General features: G+C 36.4%; 2 protein-coding genes across 3 annotated transcripts in view; both read left to right on the top strand.

The window, feature by feature from the left end:
- LOC136345507 (protein timeless homolog) overlaps nucleotides 1–18,123 on the top strand; it is a 118,044-nt gene extending 99,921 nt beyond the window's left edge. For both annotated transcript variants that reach the window (XM_066293871.1, XM_066293870.1), the window contains exons 18-20: nucleotides 14,688–14,903; nucleotides 15,146–15,330; nucleotides 17,437–18,123. In XM_066293871.1, the coding sequence (XP_066149968.1) occupies nucleotides 14,688–14,903; nucleotides 15,146–15,330; nucleotides 17,437–18,063 (1,028 nt within the window). In that variant the 3' untranslated portion in view covers nucleotides 18,064–18,123. The remainder of the gene's footprint in view (nucleotides 1–14,687; nucleotides 14,904–15,145; nucleotides 15,331–17,436) is intronic.
- Nucleotides 18,124–20,043: 1,920 nt separating this feature from the next.
- LOC136345536 (CRISP/Allergen/PR-1-like) lies at nucleotides 20,044–22,917 on the top strand. The gene is made up of 8 exons (XM_066293962.1): nucleotides 20,044–20,283; nucleotides 20,686–20,822; nucleotides 20,884–21,003; nucleotides 21,437–21,555; nucleotides 21,971–22,049; nucleotides 22,217–22,383; nucleotides 22,440–22,543; nucleotides 22,781–22,917. Exons 3-8 carry the CDS (start codon nucleotides 20,919–20,921, stop codon nucleotides 22,842–22,844), a joined length of 618 nt encoding a protein of 205 aa, XP_066150059.1. The 5' UTR covers nucleotides 20,044–20,283; nucleotides 20,686–20,822; nucleotides 20,884–20,918; the 3' UTR covers nucleotides 22,845–22,917.
- Nucleotides 22,918–23,133: the final 216 nt, after the last annotated feature.

The following is a 23,133-nucleotide window of genomic DNA, read 5'->3' as shown; positions in this document are numbered from 1 at the left end:
TTATGCCCTAATTAATTTACGACACAGAGCAAAAAGCAGCAATGTAAATAATTAAAAAAAAAACATTAATTCATCGCCAGAAATTATATTAATAAAAATTCTGAAACAGTGACAGACCTGGTAACATTAGACTGACTCCGTCCACTGGCCTGGACCATCTCCACTTCGATACTTAGATTAGTAGCGATTTTCCTGCCTTTATGACGATAGAAATATTTTTTAAAATCAGAACAAAAAGTAGCAATGTGAGGAAGTGAAAAAAACGAAAATAAATTAATTCATCACTAGAACTTATGTGAAAACTCTGAAATGGTGAGAGATCTGGTAACACTAGACTGACTTCGCTTACGTCAGTCGGTACTCTCTCAATCTACTTTGTTGGTCTTTGTCGACAGCATATTAACCTTATACGATCTTTCTCCCATTTCCACTTGAATTGGTGATATCGCTATAGGTTTAAAATAGCGACGTTGATTTCACCTCTGACTCCACCACAAACTTGAAGTCGTGGATAATGGTGGAAAAATGGGGGGGAGGGGACCGCCTCTCAGAAACGTTTGGTAGAACAAACGGTTCAAAGAAACACTGTACATTTGAGTACGTTTCTTAAAAATCATGAATGCTTATAATGAATAATATGCATACCTAAGCATAATTGTAGTACTTAGGTAATCGGTTAGGGTTTAAAAAAATGAAATCTTTAAGATACCTGCGGTTTTTAATTATTGTCGTATTATTACTTAGCCTGCAGCAGGCGTGGGTATTATTTTTTTAGTCGCTTGGAACACGAAAAAACGATAAAAAATTGAACTAAAAATGAAAATCATTAAAAATTCCCATCGAAATCGTCGATGTCGTTACATTTTTAATATCAACATCAGGAGTTGAGAAAAGTTTTGAAAACTAATCGATATATTCCCTTAAACCACAAATGGACGGCTCTTGTCTTTGTTGGGAATTTCGAATTGTCATAAAAAATAAACAAAATCGATACTGGAAATTCATTAATAATGCCTTATCAGGAGACTGCTTTGAAATCCTTCTACGGAATAAATGAAATTTTAATTAGCTGCCACCCGATTTCACCGCCGACGCCACAAATAGACGAATTTCAGCGTTCCTTTGCCGAGCATTTTTAAAATTGCGAATACGTTTGTTCGGAGTTTCCAACACGTTTTGCAAACTTCCATAAGAACGTGATTTTCGTTCTAGGAATACGTTTCGTAAGTGGTGCGTCTGTCACGAAATTGCTATAGCGCAAGCCATTTGTTGCAACTCCAGACAAGCATTGAAATATTTGCGCCGTAGTATTCTCTGGATGCGAAATGAACTGGATTGACACAGGAAGATATATTGCTCCAAACATTTTACTGGGAAATTTAAACCCGGAGGCGGAGGCTGTAAAAGAATAACGTCCTCTTAATTCAATTACTCTGATTCATAAAAAAAAAAACTGTGATTGTGAAGGGAAAATATTCCCCTAGCGGGGATCGTATTTTTTTTCCTTCTGTCGGCGCCGAAAAAGTCTCATAAAACATTGGATTTTAAAACACATCCGGCTATATTTCATCTTCCCAACTGGCACATCCATTCACGACAAACAATCAAACAACCGCTTCCCACTTCGCGAAATAAATTACCGGATGTTGTGACAGCGAAAGGTGTTTGGGATGATTTCGAAAAAAAAATGAATTATACATAAATGGGAAAAAATAGTAGACGACAGCAATAACTGTATCTAGAATTCTCGGCAAGAAATAATAACAAAAAAAAAAAACGATACGTCACGCGCAAAGCCCTACGTGACATGGTCCAAAATCCTTAGGATTTTTATGTCGTTCCCTGTTAGTGGTCCTCTCAGAAGCAGTGTTCATCCAATATATTGAAGCTGGTCCCAAATTGGACGAAGACCGAATTCTTGAAATAATCGATTTTATTTGCATTACCATTTCGTCAACTTTAAATTACTTATTAACGCAAGAGCGCTGCAGACAACAAAGGTCACTACCATAACACCGAAATGTCTTGTCTGAATTCCTCTTAAAAAGAAAAAAAAACATTATTAACTTTCGGTAGATGAATTTAATTCAGAAACTTTTAACATTTTCTAGTGACTTTTTTAGTGCAACCGCATTTTAAAGGGCTTAAGCTGAGTAAAAAAATTTAATAAGGTGAGATTAAGAGCAGGCGCTGACTTTGGACTGACTGAATCGGGCCTTGGAGCCATTTGTATCCTTAAAACCCCAACTGGACGGAATCGTCGCCTAACTTACCTTCGAAACTGATCACAAATCTTAAACATCGATGGACCTAATGAAAAGCAATGGTACGTTTCAGTTTGAAATTTCACCTGGACTAACATGAATTGGCCTCAGGGAGACTCATAAACATTATTTTTGACCACATCTTTAGCTTGGATGCAGTTTGGAAGATAATAGCGCTTTAAGGATCTAGTAAAGTGGCTTAACTGGATATAGTTATTTTTTAACCTCTCAAGGCAACTCTTTCGTTGGAGCACTTTTGCAAGCGCAGTGTTTTTGTTTTAAATAAGATATAACTAAAACCCAATTTACTTTTGTAGCGCCGAGTCAAAAGATTCAAAATCTGCCTGATTAATATCCACGGTGAACAATCAATCTTCCAGAAGAACAATCAATTTAAATTTCCACTTCGGATTTATGGGTGATCGGTCCTCGGATCTGATTTACCGGATTGTGGAGTAACTAAATTGCACCGAACTGTATAATTGAATTTTGCCAATTCTAAGTAAAAATTAATGTCTTTTTGGCTGGATTGAAAAGGTCATCAATTATTTGCCTTCGGCCGTAAATACGACTCTCCTTCAATACACTAGCGTCGATTAAGCCATATACTGGTAATTGGCAACACTGACACTGGATTCAGTTATAATTTGTTTTCCTTGTTTGCTGCCATACCACGTCTACATTAATCATTATCTATTATATTTGTTTCTAGTTATATAACATCCTCGGAAAATGTTTCCACGTTATTCCGTTATGATGCTATTGGTTATTAGCAAGGTAATTAGTTAAGTTTATTGGATTTTGCAGCTATTGAAATTAACGTTAATCGCATTGTTCGAGTGATGTATATAGGTAACATAACTGTTGGCGAACTCGAAATAACCAGTTGGTGAACAGAAGAGCGCAATAATAAACATTTTTCCCGTTATTACACACCTTTCAGTGTCATAGAAATTCACGCGATGGAAAATGTGTTTAGCAGGGCTTTCCGAGCTTCCGAATCTCGCCTAAGGCTCATACTGAAATCTAGTTCGGTTGCCCTGCCAAACACTACTTTCCGGCCTTGTAACGCAAATAACTGTTTTGATGACATTGCTGCTGACAAAATTCCTTGCACCGCAAACATTTTACGAGATATATAAAAATTTTCAGTTACTTTTGATTTAATAAGCGCTTCAGTAAAAAAAAGAAATAGTGACAGGAAGCATGAGAAAAAAGAATCTTGTTATTAAAATGGGATATAATATTCCTTAAAAACGGATCATCAGAAGAGATAAAAGCTGTTCGTGTGCAACCAATTCCAGTAAAAGATTAGCAGAATTTAAAGTCTCTGCTGGACATGTCCCATTGAAAGGCTAACAGGAAACTATCGCCCTTTCAGTTTAACAGAACAGAGGAAATCCAGGGATTTTGCATATGGAGCTAGCCAATTGGACAAATTTCGTTGGCTGGATATTCGCAATCAGTCTGGCGTGCACTTTTGCAATCCCTGCCGTCAGCTTTTTGTACAATGGGTTTGATGCCATTGTTACGAATTGGTTTGTAAATAGAACCCTGGTAATGTCTGATGGAGGATTTTAGATATTCGTCGCCCCCTGTAGAAAATTGCTGATACACCTGAACATGAAGGGAAACCGATCCGTCGTAAAAAGCCCCTTTGAAGAAGATAAGCCCTTTGTAGCCAATGCATTATTAACATCCGCATCGATGTTTACGGCACATGTATCAAATATCGGAAAAAGTTTCGTTTAATACACTGAGGATCGACTTTGATTTACGACGTTAATATCTGCTGATCTCCGCTTTTATGTTTTCGGTTAAGGAAGATGTATACGTCCGGATAAAGCTGTTTCAGCACACACCGACGGGGATCTGGTCAGGACGTGAGTTGGCTCTTTGACCTGTATTATAGGCCTAAATTGTATAATTCATAATTTACAAAACTTCCGATTAATTAGTTGAGTGCAATTTGTAACGTCCATTAAACTAATGACTGGTTTTTAATGAATTCAGACACGCGATTTTGCCCGACACATGGTTTTATTCTCTTTGACCCGTCCGGTTTTGTTCGGATTTTTTATTCCACTCAATCGGAAAATGCTTGTTAATGGATGGAATGTTCACGGTACACATTGGACAAAGCGATCAAAAAAAGTTCGTCGTCATTTGTTACCCTCGGTAGTTAAATCTTCCCTCTAATTGTATGCGTTGGACTGTTGGAATGCTGGACAGATAAATAATTCATATTTAGCCTATTATTCAAACGTCATTAGCAAGGCAAACAGGCCGGAACAAACAGCTTAGGGACGGATTACCGCCTACCTTGGTACAAGGTCGGGGGATCATAATGGCACTAGTTGTCAGGATAAAGTGGTTTTCAATTGGGGTGGGAGGGGGAGGGGGGTAATTTAACAATTGAATTCCCTTGGCGAATGTCTCGTATGCTGGTGATCCTCTAGCTCGAAGGGGGGAAGACATATTTTCTCTAATTAGTTCTTATGATTAAAAAAAATATATTTTGACAAAATTGTACAAAAATTTTTATTAATGTGTGTGTGGTTAAGATTTTAAACAACTCCATTGATGTTTACTCTGGAGTACGAGAAGGCCATTCTGCAATAGTTAGAGAAAGTTCAATGATAATACCAATTTCAGGTAGAGTTTATTTCGGTAAATTTGTAGTAGGCCTTTGTGACTAATTTCATTAATTCTTATATGACAATTCACGAGTGTTGTTTGGAGTTGAATGTAACCGTTCTTTAGTATATGGACGGCGTTTTGTGATAACTTCAGTTTATATCGAATTGATAGTAAACTTAACAGTATGTGCGTTTTTCCAGTTCCGGTCAACAAATATTTACAAATCAAATTAAACAACAGTGTCCTTGATCAAGGTTTTAAGAATACCTTTGGCTTTTAATTTTGGAAGTCAAGGAAGCTATTCTGCAATAATCGAAGATAATTCTATCTGAAAACTTCAGGTATTTTTTGAGATCTTTTGTTGTTTCAAGAAAAATCTGTCAAGCTAGGAGGTAGGTTAAGTAGAAATCAATCAAACAAATCAATCTACAATAATAAATAAAGAAGAATGAATTTTAAGGAAATTTGGTAATTTGAGGGCAAACAGTCGAAACTACTTATAACAAAATATCATACCAAGCAGAAATAATCTTTCTGCTGAAGAGAAAATATGTTACTGTAATCTTCAATCAAATTTTTATGTGTCAAAGTATGATCCTGATTCTGCTTTGGTAATTATTTGTAGCGCAGGTGCCGAAACGAGACGCAAAAATTGATGAGCAATTCGAACGCCCATTTGTATAATTTATGTTTGAAAATTCCTGTCCTTAATCGCTTTATGTAATGAAGCACACCCGGCGTCAGAATTAACAATCTGGGGATCTTGGGAATGACAGGAAATTCGAAGTTACTTAAATAGGAATAAAGTCATTAGATATTCCGGCTGTTTGGGAAGATATAACGCATCGGCATAGTAACATTTTTGAATGAGGTTATGAATTTGTCTAAACTGGATTTTTAAGCCCGCTTTTATATAACAACAAATCACTTAATCGTTAATTAAATTAATAGAATTAAGTTTCCATTTGTTAATAATTATTAAATATGTATCAACATGCATTGTGACTAATTCCGAAATGACGACCGGTCCTAGCGGCAGAAATAGTACAAGAAAAATATGAATATTTAACAATTTAGTAGTAAAAAGCAAGAGTACAAACAGAAGGTAATATAAAAAACGTTTTAATTATGTGAAGCAGTCCTCTCGTGTGTATGTTTACTGGTTCAGAAAAATGTCGTTTGGAGCTAACAAAGCAAACCAAATAGGAGCACTTTAATCAATTAATGTCCGAGACACTCCTTTTTTGTTCTAAAACCGCGCCCAGTTGTTTTCCAATTATTCCCGGCGTAATTTCATTATTTGCACTAGATAGCCAATTAGGTTGATACATGCTTGACAGTGGAGAATTGGCAAACAGTCGGCCAAAATCTAAATTTTCCCGGAACAGCTCGGAGAATTTATTTCTGAAAGGAACCATTATCCCTACAACGTGACATATTTTAACCGGGAAAGCTATTCTGCCGCCAATCATCCCAGTGAAATATCTCACAAACTGTACTTGCACCAAACACAAGATAAAAATAATGCGCAGCATCCTACATATCGAGAGCGATACATTAAGAGATATATTCTCAAATTTTTTTTGCATTACTTATTAAAATATCCCAGTTAAAACGAGGATCACTCTGTATATAGTAATGAAGTAAACGCACTGAATTTCAGAAAAAAATGGGAGAGGGTTTATGGATTTTCTATGTGGTTCTAAAGGGAAAATGCTGTGTTTAGAAAGCATTATTATTTCCCAACAAACAGTCCCACAAAAGGCATTACCAGCCCCCAACGCAAATAACACATAACACGTGTTTACACTGAATCCTCGAGATGCATTGACAGAGCCTCGTTACCTTTCATATATCACGAGAACAAACATATACTTTAACAGACCAAACAGCTCACGAAAGGACCTTTTCTGCATTAAGGCAGGTCGACAGTGACAGATGGAGCCAAAGACAAATATATCTAAGGTCAAAGTGTTTCGCAAATACTATGTGATGAAAAGCAGATTGCCTTGTGGGTTCTGATGTTGTCCGTCGATTTGAAATTCGATTCAAAGTCTGAAGTCTAGCAATTGGGTCTCAACCCCCATATAATAAATGTCCGCTTAAGTAAATTCTCTCCTTCGAATACTTCCTTTAATTAAACCGGACCCGATTGGCAGGTCATCAATAACGGTTTTTAAGCTTTCCATTTGTGCCGCACGCCGAAGGAATATCTAATTTGAACCTTTCCCAGACGAAGTCTTCCATTGAGGCCTTTAGCGGAGGATGACAATTGCCTGCTAAATAAAAGCTGAGCGTATTTAATAATTTAGCTGACGAGTCTGGTTAACACCAGCATGGCAAAACCAACAGGCCATGAACACTTCATCACGTTAATGTTCGTCGTGTACGGTGGAAAAACGTCGCAACTGCCCCCCAAGGGCAGGAGGGGCTGAAATGGCCCCCTGCAGGTATAAATCAAATATTTTATCAGCCTGCATTTGTTTCAAATGAGCAAATAAACGAGTTCGTACCTCAGCAAACCCTTATCGTACGTCAGTTTTCAGCTGCTCTCCCTTGCATCCGTTATTTCCATGGTCGCGCATTTTGCTGGGGATGATAACGACGGGTATAAATTGGCGTGGTCTAGATTAATGTAACTTGCTGTATAATTTTACAGGAACATGTGCAGGGTTGCAGGTAAAGCAGCTGCGAAGGTAGAGAAAAACGGCTGCGATGCCGAATTGTTCTTGGGGGGTACGAAATGAACTTTACGTGAGTGAGTCAAGAGAACTTATCGTATATGAAAACTCCCTCGTATGACCTTTATTTTTTCGTTGAAATTAAACAAATCTTTAGTTTCTTTCATTCGTTTTGTACAGTGACAGCTTACACATAAGGGGGTGTTGCTAATGCGGTGGAATTGCATCAGTTAAAATTAACTGAGGATTATATTCACTCTTTGATACGTAAGTGCCTAAAGTGCTTTTTCATTGTTGCCATTAATGTATGGTAATTTTACTTTTCTGGCTCGGTTTTTTAAAACTTCAGACTGCTCTGGACTATTTTCATAAAATAAGATTAGTTTTTCGGTTGCATGGAATGGCACAATTTCAAATTTCATTTCTGAAATATTACAAGCGAAACTTAGATTTTATGTTTAAGGTTTTGGAAACCATCGACATGTATCGGTTTCAATAATAAAATTGAGAAATGTTGGACATACCTCTGACCATTTACCGCAAAAACTAGGCCCCTCGTGTTTGAGATCGCGTCTATACATATATTTTTGTAAGTGATATAGAGGAAAGCCTAATCGTGTGAAAAATGACTATTTAGACAAAGAGGTCAAACTTTTCATTGTCGGTATACTTTCAAGCACTATACAGAGTCGTGCAATAGTGCGTCAGACTTCCTTAGCGTCCATATCAATAAAGTTAACAATCAATTTCTTCTGCAGGATTACACAGTACATGAGGGCGCATTTTCAGAGATTAATTTGTAATGCACAGGGTAGCCCCAAAAAAGTGTGGCGATATACAGTTTTATTACATTAAATGGAACCACTATTTTTTTGTTATTTTCGGATTTCTCGTTAAATTTTAAAGTCTATTTCTGGAAAGAGCCCTATTTTTAAAGCTTACCGTTTCCGAGTTATTCGGAAAAATACTAAAATTTTGTTAGCTACACAGTCTCACCGAAGTCGGTTGTGTACCCTAGCCGTTGCGAATGACGACATAGTCTTATGAAGCTCCAACAGGACCTAATAACCTAAGTTTTGATGTATTTTAGTTTAAAGGGTCCTCCGCAATCGCCGAAATACGTCTGCGAAGTTGCACGACTTCAAACCTCAATAACTTGCTTATGTCAAATGGAATGCCTCAATTTTATGGACCACATCACGCTCAGAATTCCAAAATCTACAATTTTTAATAGCATTATCCTATCCTTAAATCTAAACATTTCTTGTTCCTAAAAACTACCTCTTTTTGACTTCTAAATATTTTGATAGTTATGAAGAATGTCATTTTGACATTTTTCATGACTTCGAACATCTCTAACTGACGAAATACGTTCATCACAATTTAGAATTTACGTCTATCACGAATACAAGACAATAAATAGTTTCTAAGTTTTCACGTTTTTATTTCTTTTGCTTTCAAAAATTGCGTAAAATTCTTATTCAAAATATTAAATTTTTCATAGGAAGGGATCATCGATTTGATTTTGGTTTTGGGAGAAAATGAAAAAAATTGTCTTCTGGCCAATAGAACTTATGCTGTTCGGTTTTCTGAGAGACACCATCCAGAAGCCATCAGGCTTATTAGAATACTTGAGCGATTTCTGCAAATTGGAAATGTTAACTGTAAAACAAAGGAAAGAACAAAAACTATCAGATTGAGTTAGATCGATATTTTATCAGATCTCTCAACATTTCAGAATTTAATTAGATTATTATAGTTTCGATTTTTTACTTATTTACAAATTAATGTATATTTTCTACTAATAGCATAACTTCGGTACGTCATTCATGAATATGATAATATAAATTCGTTGATATTTCGTTATGATCTTTTGGTGGATTCAAAAGTGAGTCGAGACTGGAGGTCAATTGATAAATGGAACGGAACGATTTGTTTATCGCTTGCGATTGTATTGGAAAATAAATTTACCAGTGCAGGTAAAGCATGTGAGTAATTTGGAATTTAACGTGCATAGTTATTGTGTTTTGCGTTTTTTCTATTTGTTTATATAGCAGTTTTTTGCTCTGATATTAAAAAAAAACCATCATTCCAAAATCGACACTAATCTAAACACCAAAATGAAGGCCCCAGCCGAACTGACTCCTCCCACTCCATTGTTGTTCTTTGTCGGAGGCATATGAAAAATTATGCAATCCTTCTCCCACTTGGGCAATTCCTATATTCCGGCTTGAACTTATGATATCTCTGTACAGTACGCGTAAAGTAGACTGGTTCGATTTCCAGAAAAAACGCACAGATTTCTCTCACTCTCACTCACATCATATGATGCGAAACGGCACATGAAAACCTTGTTTTTATACCTCGAAAACTCAATTGGTGTAAGAGAAAAAAATACAATTTGTATGAGTTTTACGAGTTTCGGTACGAGCTATGTAGTGAATTTGCTTAGTCTGCCTCATAGGTTGCTCCTTAAGTACTAAATAGGACTAATCTTGCCGATTAAACCATCCCCTTTGCATTTCACATCATATAATGTGATAGAGAGAGAGATAGAGAGAGAATATATATACATATATATATGTATGTCACCTTCTGACTCGGTAATAAAGCGTTTGTCGGGGTTATTAATAACGCTCAAGGTGTGCGATCCTGAATTCGCATACGCGGTGCATGAACAGGCTGTACATTTTTCTGTTTTAAAGTTTGTTATTTCCCGGAAGCAAGTCATTCACCCGAACCCCAGAAAAGTCAGCAACAGTTCCCCAAGAGTAACAGCTTCGGCGCCCCCTTCCTACCTTTTGTGGTGATGCCCTTTCTCTACTCTCCAGATTCAGAACACTAGAAATGGGGACGATCCCCAGAAAGTAAATGGACGATGGATCATTCAATTATCCCCCCTCTCTCGTTCCAGTAATAAATGGTATTGACAAGAGACAGTTCATAAGAAAATCAGTAATCAGGAACCCCGAGATTTTCGAAGTGTCTGGTAGAATCGTCCGTGGCCGGAATTCCACTCGGCAAGTTCATCGCCGCCATTTTGGTCACACGAGTGTGTTACACCTTACGTAAAACTCGCATCTGTGTGTCGTTACATGGATAGATACCGAAAACGAATTTTTGCAATGCCACCCTTCTTACGCGTGTAATAACCCCAGAAGTCAATAATTCAAAACCATAAATAATCCCTCGAGATAGATTTCTCCCCCGACAAAGAAACAAGGGGTTGCCTGCGAGGAGCCCCGCTTGTACGTAATTTATTTTCGGCAAAACAGACCAGAGGGTGTGCACACAATTTTTCTTGAGGACCCTTCACATCCCTTTCGTGCTTGGACGGTCAGTCATATGGTAATGGTGCGAAATTATTCATTGCATTCGACATTGATAATTCACCGCCATGTTTCGAGTGGTTTGCTTTGAGGCATCTCACCCTTGCCATGTCCCTAAGTATTTGAGTATTCAATAAATAATAAGCGTCAATCTCGATCAATGTTTGCTCGAACGTATCCGGCGGAAACTGCTGAAGTTAAAGATAAACACAGGTGTGGTTTTATGCAGGATCAAGTTGGAGCTAATTATCAATGTAAGCAGGTTTCAATTTGATTAGCCGGTTTCAGAGTGAGTGAAGTGTAACTGTTCTAACTACTAATTCAGTTGAGGTTGACTGGAAGTGTGAAGTCTTGCATGCATCATGAATTTAGTTCAGATTCCTAATGATCAGATTATTAGTTTTCAAAGGGTATGAATTCCTATTATGGTTTACCGCAGTATAATTTATTTGCAGATGGAAGTCAGAGCAAATAAATTCTCGATATATATCGTTCGAATTTCTGTCGATATTGCGCGTTATTCTCGCTTTCAATTTCGCCGAGACTCGTTTCGAAAGCAGTGATTTTTTATTACGGTGGAAAGCTCTTTGTCGGCGTGCGTGCTCGACGAGGTAAAATGAAAAAAGGCCAACATTCTTATGGCTTACGTCGAAAAAGTTCCTCCGTTTCGGTGGGTTTTATTATCGTAAAAGTTTCGAAAACGTGTTTTCTTTCCACTTCTGGCGCAGAGTGTTTCTTAAATAAATATCAAGCTTCATGTCGAGAACGTTTTGATTTGTTTAAAAATACATAAGTCAGCAAGCTCCCTCTTGGGGTCTCGGGTCAAGTGGTCCGAGATTTTTCCATTTTGAGCTGAAAGTATCGAATACTGAATAACGCTGAGATTTCAGACCGCTGTCCTGCTGCTACAAAAACAAGAAGGATCGGCCATCCCCCAAGGACGCGTGTTTATAACGTCGGGTGGGACAAAAACGTGACGAAACATAAATGGACATTTTTTTTTCTGGTACCTGTTTTCACGCATCAATTTTACACAATAACAGCCTCAATAATTTTAATCACAATGCTAATTGTATTACCTGCATCAAATGTTATTGAAAATATGTTTGATGATTATTTGAATAGCTGTGCAATCCAATGAACACAAAACCAATTTCAGCCCCAATTTCCTACAACGTTTTAACTGAATTATGCCAATATACTAAAAATCGTTTTGCACTCAATTATTAACTTATACGTGAAATATTATTATAATCGCTGATTTACAATATATTAATGCGAGATCGAAATATGCATTAATTACCTCAACGTTGGTGGAGGGTGTGATACAGGGATACTGGACTACTGTTAGCCTAAGATCGATTAAGCACCATTAGCAGTAGTCTGTGTAGTAGTGCAGGCCACGCTAAGTGCAAAATGCTTTCAGGCCAACAGATTGCTTGGGAGTAAGTAGCTTTATCAGCTGAGGCCCCATGAAAAATTAAAGGAGTAACTAATAAATACTGCCTGAAAACAAATCTAAATCCAATAAACTTTTAAATGGTAAGTAGAATGATGCACATCAGCCATATTTCCAGAGGACCAAAAGTTTCGTAGAAGCAGTAAGATCTAGGGAGGAATTTTTGTTTTGCTGAGTACCCGCAAAAGATGCGGATGGGAGATTGATCCGTGCCAATGGCCAAACTTTTGAAACTGAAATAGCTGCACTCTTGGTTAAGACACTTCTGTCACACAGGGGGAAACGCTACTGGTAATTTAGAGAAATATATAGACAAAAAATTCATATAAATTTCCTTGCTTTACAAACAAATTTCGTGACCACAAACCAAAATATATTTCGAATGTTTGTCTTGAGTTTATTGCAAAAAAGCGGTTTTTTGATTTGGATAAAAATATATTGAGTGCCATTTTGTGTTGAATCCTTGCTGAGTAAACGTTATTAAAAGCTTTTTACCCGGTTCACACATGTATTTCGCGATGCCTCGAAAAACGTAAATTCTTTTTGAAGTCAAAGCTGAAATTATTCGGTTGCGTAGTGATGGTTCCCGACAAGAGGATATTGCAAGAACTTTGAATCTCGGACGTAAAGCAATTTAGCCAATTATCAACAAGCATGAACAAAACGGGATAATTGAAGATCCTAGGAAACGTGGCCGGCTCAGAAAACTGGGACATATAAAAATTAAGTTGATCAAAACTATCTCATCTACCTGTCCATTTAAAACGACAAGAGAGATGAAAAATGAAATGCTGCGGAAGGGATAATTAATGTCTCAACAAAGACCATTGAAAGAAGGTTGGATGATCCCAACTTGCTTGCACGCCGTCTCAGCAAAAATCCATTGATCTCCAAAAAGTATTGCAAGACCCGACTAGAATTTTAACGTAGCGATTTGGACTGGACTTTTAATAATTGGAAGAAAATTTGTTTTACTGAAGAATCGAAATTCAAAATGACTGGATCTGATGGCATCAACTATGTGCGACGTCCACGAGGTAAAAAAATGGATATCAAGTATATGCTATCCACCGTTAAGCATGGCGGTGATTATGTGATGATTTGAGATTGGTTTTCTAGATTTGGAATAAGTCCGCTGCATCGGATTGAAGACATCGCGGACAAATTTACGTATAGGGATGTATTAAAAAATATCTTGTTATCTTATATGCAGGATCATACGCTGCTACATTTGACTTTTAAACAAGATAACGACCCCAAACACACCTCGAAACTGACAAAGCGGTTTCTGTGTGACGAGAAAGCGTGCGTTCTTAAATGGCCGCCACGGTCCTCGGATTTAAATCCTATCAAGACCACAGGTGGGATCACTTGAAACGAGTCATCAGGACTAGAACCTTCTCAAATAAAATTGAAGTGTTTAGACATTCAGAAGAAGAATTTCAAAATATTGAATTCATACCTGCCTCTAACGATACGCAACAATATACGGGCTCTGCCGTTTGAAAAACGGCATTAAAAAAAGTTTCTTTTATCATAGCTTTATGAGCCGCCATATTTTATTATCACTTCAATCTGCAGCTAAAAGTCTCAAAATATTGGAAGCAGGCTGGAAACGCGAAATGGAAGAGAGAAACGAAAACAATTTAATCGTGGAACTATCTGAATGTCTAGAAGTAGACTAATCGGTACATTTGGTGCTTGGATCTGAAAGACAGAGTCCTTCCCCTCTTCAAAAAAGATTCTCCCTTTTACTGGTGTTTTCTCTAGTTATCGGTGGGCCCTCCTGCGAGTAATTATGCCAGGCCATTGGTAAAAATGCTTCTGCACCCAATAGTAACAAAATTGTTGAAAAACCAAACAAAATTGCCTCGTTAGCTTAGTTTCTGCTGCTTAAAGTTGCTATTTGTTAAAATTCCCTTCGTTCTTCCTAATTGCGCTTCGCTTTAATGCCACCCATATTAATTCATCGAAACTTCCCCCATATTAATTATTTCGATTGAACATTCGGGAATTTATTCGTATGGCCCGGAAGAAAAGTGGCAGCGATTCGTTTGTGGTCGGGCTTTGTTTAATTTATACGAGGAAGTCTGGATTTCGGATTCGGGCAAGCAGGTTCGAAAACAATGAGTTTTAACGAAATGAACTAATTTCGAAGGACAATCAAGGAATTGGATTTGCGGGGTGATTTAGCTGTTCGATTGCGGAAATGGGAAAATTGTGAAGGTTTTTGAACGTCAAGAGTACAGCTTCTTTAAATTGATAATGGAACATCGATATTTTGAAATCACCGAAAAAGTTCTCCTCCTTGCAGCTGACAGGGCGAACTCAGACCGGTCGTCTCAAAGCGACGTCAGTGATGATGAGAATTCTCAGTCTCAACCGTCGTCATCAGTGGGAACGCCCGCGCAAAACCGTCCGAAGAAGGGGACAGCTAAGAAGCAGAAGTCGAAAAAGGAGACAGTTGCCAGATTTGCTCCCGCCTCGAAGACCAAAATTGCCGAGATTCTTATTAAAATCTCTGGTGAAGGTATATTGCTAATTGCATATTAATTCCGAATTAACTGAATCGATAAATTGCCGATTTCTAGGCGAGGCAAAAATTTAATTCCAACTTAAGCTCCATTTAATTAACCGGGTTTCGAAGTTCGATTCACTGTCAAACTGAGAAGCGACTTTTATCCGACGAATTTCGGTTGACGTTATCGGAGTTCTCGCCTCCGCCGGTACTCGAAATAGAATTTGGATATTAATTAGTCTTTCATCTTTCAGAAATGCGGGAATCTCTGGAGTGGTTAAAAGAGAGTTTAGGCGACGCCATTGAAGATTACGAGGTCGAGAATAATGAAGGTATTCCATTAGTTCCCGTAATGGATTACGCTGAAACGGCTATGGAAAGCCTAGAGTTCCAGCAACTACTCAAAGCTTTAGGTGTTTGTCCTCCTTACGACGAACAGGTAATTCCGATTTCAGCATAGTTTGCAGATTTTCCTAAATTGTATGCTGGATAATTTAATACTGCCTCGAATGGCTGAAGTTTACTGATCACTGATAAAGATTTACGACTTGACTTAAATGAGAGATTTAAATTCGGTTTAAAAGTGATTATCCTAATTTTTGAGGAATACATTGTGATTTAGAGAAGAGATACAGGAAATTAAGTCGATCTTCGCATATCATTACAATCATCATCATTTGTTGTCGACTGGGCGTGGCTTTCCCGGTGTCTGCAAGGTGCAGATCTTTCATAAATATGGAAAAGGGAAGAGGGTTGGTCTTCTGAAAAAAATGGAAACTAATCAGGTATAAAAAAATTTCGTCACTAAAACCTTCAATTAGGAATCGCATTTAATATTTTGTTGCGTTTCATAAAAATCGAAGCAAAAGAAATATATAAATACAAAAAAATAGTAATAAAATAAGTTGTCAGTGCTGTCCACCCATAGTTTAATATATTATAGCTGAGGCTGTGCGTGTGTGTAATCAAACCACTTGTAAGCCTGTTTTAACTCGTTTCATGTATTCCAGTTTTTATTGTTGATTGCGTTTTAGATTTCGCAGCTGATGATGTCCTTAGGGATGACACTTGGGCAACGCACCCATTTCTGAAGCTCGTATGTTAAATTGTAAATTTTTTAGAAATTTTTAAAGAAAAACTCTAGGCCGTAGAGGTTACTCGAGCAAATCTTAAAATGTTTTGACGAAAGAGTCAAAGATTCAATAGGAAACTAATAAGTCAAGAAAAAAAATTACATTATGTACAGGATTACTGACAATTAGACGCATTTCCTTGAGTAGGTGATAGGGTATGAAGAAAAGAATAAATTGAGCCCATATATGCATATTCGAAAACTCCCTAGATTTTGAGTAATTTCCATTTTTTTTGTTTTTTTTTTAAATCCCGGATCTTAATGATTTTAGATTGATTTTTCAAGAAATCTTTTTTGGCTTTTTTTACTTTTGCCACTCGATCACTTCTCTAACATTAGGATCTTCTCTATCCAACAAAGTATGTCCGGAAACATTTGCATTATGTGAAGTTTTCTAGTAAAAAGTTTCATAAAGTACTTTTTGAAAACCAGCTACCCCAACTTCTTCTGAACTGTTTTCAAAAAATATATTCAAGTTTGCTTAAAAATCACTCTAAAAATTTCTTCCTTTGCATAGTCATCCAACGAGGTATCGCGTGTTTAATAAATCATTTGCGATTGCAAAAAAATAATTGAAATGGTTTAACTGAACAATTTAACTTAAATTTAAGTAGTAACTAAATCTTCACATAATGGAAATGTTTCCGGACGTATGTTACTCCCTAGGGAAGATCACGATGTTGGACAAATGATCGAGTAGCGAAAGTAAAAAAATTCAAAATGAATTTCTAAAATCATTAACACCCTGAGTAAAAAAAATTGAAATAGGTCAAAATCAATTGAGTTTTGGAATAGGCATGTATGGGTTTAATTTACTCCTTAACTTATGCCATTTCAGCTAGCCAAATCTGCTTGTGGAATTGCCAATAATCCTCTATAAAGTTGTTGAACTAACCTGATTTCCTTTAGCTAAAATGGGCAATGTTCCAGATAATGATTTAAGGAAGAAATTTTACGAGATTTTTTGCATTTTAAGCTTTTGCGCTTTTGAAAAACAACCTATCCCAAAATACACATACACATTTTTCTCTGCTCGTGTTGAGAATTTACCCAAAATTTGTCATATTATTTTTGCCTGTCGTTGTGAGGCTTACGCTTCAGGCAATTCATCAATCTAGGATGGCTGTCCTGGAACGCTTTTCAAAGTAATTTATTGGCCCCAGGACGATTTAGTCCTTCCTCCGTGGTTTGGGAGACATCTATTCGCTTTTCAGGGAATTTAAAGCTTGTAAATTGAAGGAAAGCGCAAGTTGATAAATTTCGTTTGGGACGCCCTCTTTCCGCTGCCACATAAGTCAGTTATGCAATAGAGGAAATCAATAGAAGATAGTTTTCTTTACCGAGAAATAGACATACTCAAACTATGATTTTTCTATATTTTTTATTTTACTCAACTGTGTTTTTTTCCCTCAGGAAACCTATTGGCGAATCCCCGGTTCTTTAACACCGCAGCTCTTACAGATAAACTGCGACCTGATCCAGCAAGCTCTAGATAATACTCTCCAAGTTGAAACTGGAGACACTGAAACAACTTTACCTTTAAATATTGAGAGCTCTGATGATGAAGACGTTTTTGATAAATTAAGAGTAACCGTTAACCTTGAAGACTCCCCGGTGTCGTCTCAGACCACTGATTTTCCATCTCAAAGTGGATCTGATGCCATAAGCGAGAGGCGGGCCTCTCCACAGTTTACTATACAAGAATTCACTTTGGATGATAATAGTGAGTCAGGAATAAGTAAAGAGATGGAACAAGAAGTGTCTGGAGATGGTAGTTCTAGTAAGCAGCAGGAACATATTATTGAGAGCGAGTGTGAGGAAGAAGAAACTGAGACGCAAGATAGGAAGATGGGGCACCAAGAAAATGTTTCTGGAGATGGTAGCAATTTCCGGAAGGGAGGGGGACACATTATGGATAGCGATAGTGAAGGGGAAGAAAATACTGAAGCGGAAAAACGTTTAAGATCTTTGTCCGACTCAGATCAGGAAAAGCCTGTGGCCAAGCGCAGCCGCGCAATAATAGATAGTGATGAGGACTGAGTTTCGTCTTTATGTTTTTCGATTTTATTTAATTATTTTTGTAATAAACGTATTTTGGTAGTTGTTTGTTTTATCTGTTTCCTATTTGTAGTCATTTCTTTTGTTTAGCATTACTATGAGTAAGTATTCGATCTAACCAAGTCGAGACTTATTTCAAACTCAAAACTCTAGTAGAACACTTACTGCATGTGAGCCGCAATATATATTAGGAAAACACCTATATAAACAATTATGAAATAAGGATAGGACTAGCCAATGATACATTTTTTATTTCCTTGCAAATTAGTTTCCAGCTAAAGTCGTCGTCCTCAGTATTTTGCAGATCTATTAAACCTTTACAATAGTAGTTCAATTTGAGGACGTATACCGTCTCCTTGAAACTACTTTTATAGTTTAACAACCCTGCGCGTTTAAAGTACAATTTATTTTCAAGCTGATGGGTCTGACAGCTTCAAAGTTGTATAGTCGGCGAAGTCTGGCACGCCCAGGTAAACGACCTGATTTTATACAGGGTTGCTTATTAGTGCATCAAAGTGCGATATCTTAATAAGTATGAGTTTCAGGAGGAAATATTTCACATCAAAGTTTTTGATGATTAAGACGTACGTATTTTAAAATTGTTTTTCTTTTTAAATTGATTCTCTCAATATTTTACCACTTTTGGATTTGTCGTGAAACTTTAAGGTCAGTTTATATAAAGAGTCTTATGTTAAAAATGTACCGTCTCCGAGTTATTCGGTAAAATTCTAAAATTTTGATAGCTGCAAAGCCTCATTGAAATCGGTTTTGTACCCTAACTGTTGCGAATGTCGAAATCAGTCTTATGGGGCTCCAAGAGGACACATTAAGCTACATTTTGGCGTATTTTAATTAAAAAAATAAATACATTTCCATAACCCCCAAAATTGCCTGACTTCAAACCTCAATGACTTGCCTATTTCAAATGGAATGCCCCAATTTTCTCGACGAACTCGTGTTTGTGGTGATAACGTAAATGAGATATTCACAACAGATTTTAGAATAATCCTTCATTTCGATCAGAACACAGTTGTAGCGTTGTCAGAAAACAATATTAATAATCATTATTATTATTAAGATCGGGGAATTATCGGTAGCGAAACGGCTGTGTTTAGGATGGGGTGATGTTAACAAAAGTTCTAGATATTTGGATTCTGAACACGATGCCGTCGAGAAAATTGGGACATTCCATTTACAATAAGCAAGTTGTTGGGGTTTGAAGTCATTCACCTTCGCAGGCCTATTTCGGGGATTATGGAAATGGTTTTTTTTTTTTATTAAAACACGTCAAAACGAAGCTTATTAGATCCTTTTGGGGCTCCGTAAGACCAATTCCGATATTCGATGCAGTTAGGGTACAGAACGAATTTCATCGTGAGACCTTGCAGCTATCGAAATTTTCGAATTTTCCCGAGCAACTCGAAAATGAAAAAAGAACTGGGAGAATTTCATTAAAAAAAAACATAACTTGGCACTGTCACACTCTTATGACAGACCCTGTACGTTTGACAATAATTTTAAAATCTGTACTTTTTAATGACCAAAAACTTTTGTATAAAACATTTTTTCTAAAATTCATGTTTACTTTGCTATCGTACTTTGATGCACTGATGAGCAACCCTGTATAACATCTAAAATAAATTCAACTAGATCAAATAGAATTGAATAGATTTTCCACAAAACGGGATTTGAATAATGTAAGTACCACTTCTGCGTGGGACAGCAGTGTTTAAATACTTATATAAGTTTTTCTATAAAACCTTTCAAAACATAATGAGATTCAGGAAGCACGAAACTAAGTGCAATTTTTTTATTAAAATTATGCGATTTTAATTCACAAATGCGTGACACGTGACACACAAAATTACTCCCACTGACGAGCACAACGATTTTAGTCTTTCGGCTGAAATAATGCCGTAAATCTCTTTAAATAAGTACATAATATTACAAAAATAGGTGACACTCTTGCATGCACACTTATATAGTCTCACCAGTAAATATTGCAGTACAACGAACATCAAATAAAAATGTTGTGTAACATGTAATGAAACTATCATAATAACCTCGATAAAGGAACAATAAAATATCTGCAGTAGTTTCAGGCTATAGAAACTAATTAATGACCCATAAAAGCAATAAAAATTGAAATTTTATTCTCTGCTGATGACGATGGGACTTCTTAGTTATTGACGTGTAATTGAGGTAAGAATTTCTATATATTATTGCTATGTTCGTACGGCCTGCGTTCTCATCGCCAGTTTTATATTTTTATGCCCGCGGGAAAGATTGAATTTTTTTATTATGCAATGGAAAAAACTCACTAGGGTGGAAAGTTATTTTTTCGCACTTCTTGGAAACGATATTTTTTCAACGACTCATATACGTGTAACCAATGCATTTACATTGCCCGCATGAATTTTTGCAGTGGTTGAATAACAGGTTTCATGTTTCGTTTTGGATTTTTACAACTTAAACAAATATAAACTAATTTCTTTCAATATTTATTCTGTTTTGTCTAAAATTTTCCGCGTAGACTCTTCATTCACCAATGTTGGGATTCAGATTTATTAATTGTGAGATTTTAAGCATTTTTCCGTATCGTAGGTTCATACACAATTCCTTGAAAAGAATTGTGACAAAATATTCACACTAAATAGTCTATTCCAAACGCAATCGAACAATGGCAATTATGAGCTATAAAAATTGTCAATACTTTTGTCACGGGAAAATTCGTTTTGTGTGTAAGTTTGTTGCTTTTAATTAGTATAAAAAGTGAGCTAAATTGCTTCTGGTTTTGTTTAGAAGGCAGTTTATTTGGTGATCGATCGTCGTGCAAAATGCACGTCAAACTACTTGCACTTGCGTTGGTGAGTTACAGCTTAGTTGGGTGGGTTTGGACATCGAGTTGTGGGAAAATATACTGTAAGTTACATCTATAAGAACTAATTCAAAATTCCCAATGTTTCCTAAAAAAAACCAATCAGATTAAAAGCGATTTTTTCACGTAGTTTATGATCTTTTGAGTAAATTTCACTTCCAACTCCAATAAGCAGCAGTTCAGCACCTTAGTATCGCATAAATAATTACTTTATGGTTCGTACGTAAACAAATGCACTACTTTCAAGATAAAGAGCCATTACACACGTAGTTGCGCAATGGACATGATATATTCATTAACTAACATAGTAATGAATCATGGAAGATACTAGCAGTTTTTACCGTCAATTATTGTTTTTTGAAAATGACTCACTAGTAACTCCGATCGCTTGTCAAATATGTGTTTTCATCCAATTAATGGATTGTTCATTTTGTTAGAACCAAGATATATATTTTTCAAAGAATTTTATCTATCTAGCAAATAAGGTAACAGAAGGAGATACTAAGGTTATCGTACGTAAACACAACGAATTGCGGAAACTCATAGCAAATGGAAAAGTTCCTGGACAGCCTAGAGGAATTAATCTTAAGAAGCTGGTGAGTATACTGCTTTTCTTTTTCCGAGGATAATTTTGATACATATTCCCGACGACCGGTAATACTGTTTCTGTGTAACTGCTAATGCGAACTGAGTCAGATATGTTCAGTTACCGATTTTTTTAATTTTCTTTAAAATTCTTAAAAAGCAGTGATGCTCAAAGAGTTTATTCAATTGATTTAACCACTTGAATGTTGACTCGCCTGTTAGAAGCTCATAATCTATGTTACATCGTTTGTTAGATTCATGACTACTCCTATTACTGTTTTGATTGATTTTGTAAATTAAGAATCACTTCTTGTAGATAGATTTCATCGTTAAAAATTACGGGCAGAATGTGTAACTCAAAAGGAAATAATGAAAATTAAACTTTTTAAGACGTTTTTGCATTTCAGTTTTTCAATACTTTTACAGAAATATGATGCTGCATTAGCTGAAGCAGCCCAAAAAATTGCAAATTCCTGTGAATTTGCTCACAAAACTGTGCGTGATGGTGAGTGATGGCATATTTTAGTTTTAGTCAGTATTACAATAACTATCAGAAGCGTAGAGGCAATGACAAATCTATGTAAATAAGATCTAGTTGTGGCTTACGCAAAATTAATAACTTGATTCTTAAAGGTTCTAATTCTATGATTTCCTCAATATGTCATATCTTAGGACGATGGTATGCAGTGGGACAAAATCTCTACATAATGTATTCAACAGCCCCATCCAGTGGTGCAAACTGGAGTTCAGCTATTCAAACTTGGTTCAATGAGTACGAAGATTACAAATTTGGCCGCTGTTGTGAAAGTGGGTCTAAAATGACTGGCCACTATACTCAGGTCACTTTGTTTACACCAATCCGTGTGTGACAAACATTGACCAAAAACATTTTTAGGTTGTTTGGGCAAATACCGAGTATGTCGGCTGTGGATTCACTTATTATGAGACTAACGAAATATTCAAGTATCACAAGTTGTACGTTTGCAACTATGGACCTGCGTAAGTAATATTTACCATGGTTTTGATGATTTTTAAAATCGGCAAGTGTATTTGGTTTTTAAGAGTTGTTGAGATCTAATCGAGCTTAAGTCAACTTAAGTCGCATAAAGATTCCCGTTTTAATTAAATATTCAATGTTGTGGAAAGTGATCTAAAAACGAAGTTAATACGTAATGAGAATCTAACTGTTAAAAATTTTTGGAGAATAAATACTAATTATTATATAATATATTTCAGCGGTAACTTCATAGGCCAGCTTCCATACCAGGTTGGTAGTTCTGGGTGCGAAAATTTGTGCTGAACATGAACATTTAATATGCCTAAACTATCTGTTTTGATGTTTTAGCGAATATATTAAGTATTTTAGAGTTTTAGTTTCGAAATGGTTTTACTTTTTTACGAAAATTGCCGCTGCTTCCACAAGCAGGTTTTTTATTAAAAAGACCTCTACATTCTTATATTAAATTGGAATAAATTCCTTCAACACTTTCGGAAGGAAAATGTTTAATCTAGATAAAAAGACACATAAAAATGATAATTCTTGTAAATGCAATTCGTGAATGCAGCGAATCTAGTGAACGAAAAAGGCA

Source organism: Euwallacea fornicatus, chromosome 20 (genome assembly GCF_040115645.1).
Source record: "Euwallacea fornicatus isolate EFF26 chromosome 20, ASM4011564v1, whole genome shotgun sequence".
NCBI lineage: Eukaryota > Metazoa > Arthropoda > Insecta > Coleoptera > Curculionidae > Euwallacea > Euwallacea fornicatus.
Note: the sequence above shows the minus strand (reverse complement) of the source record. Positions and strands in the feature narration are given on the sequence as shown.

Excerpts from the sequence above, each read along its gene's own strand:
- LOC136345536 (XM_066293962.1), top strand. The coding sequence starts at position 20,919 with ATGCACGTCAAACTACTTGCACTTGCGTTGGTGAGTTACAGCTTAGTT. Across the intron at positions 22,050-22,216 it reads TCACAAAACTGTGCGTGATG|GACGATGGTATGCAGTGGGA; the intron begins GTGAGTGATGGC and ends GTCATATCTTAG. Across the intron at positions 22,544-22,780 it reads GTTTGCAACTATGGACCTGC|CGGTAACTTCATAGGCCAGC; the intron begins GTAAGTAATATT and ends AATATATTTCAG.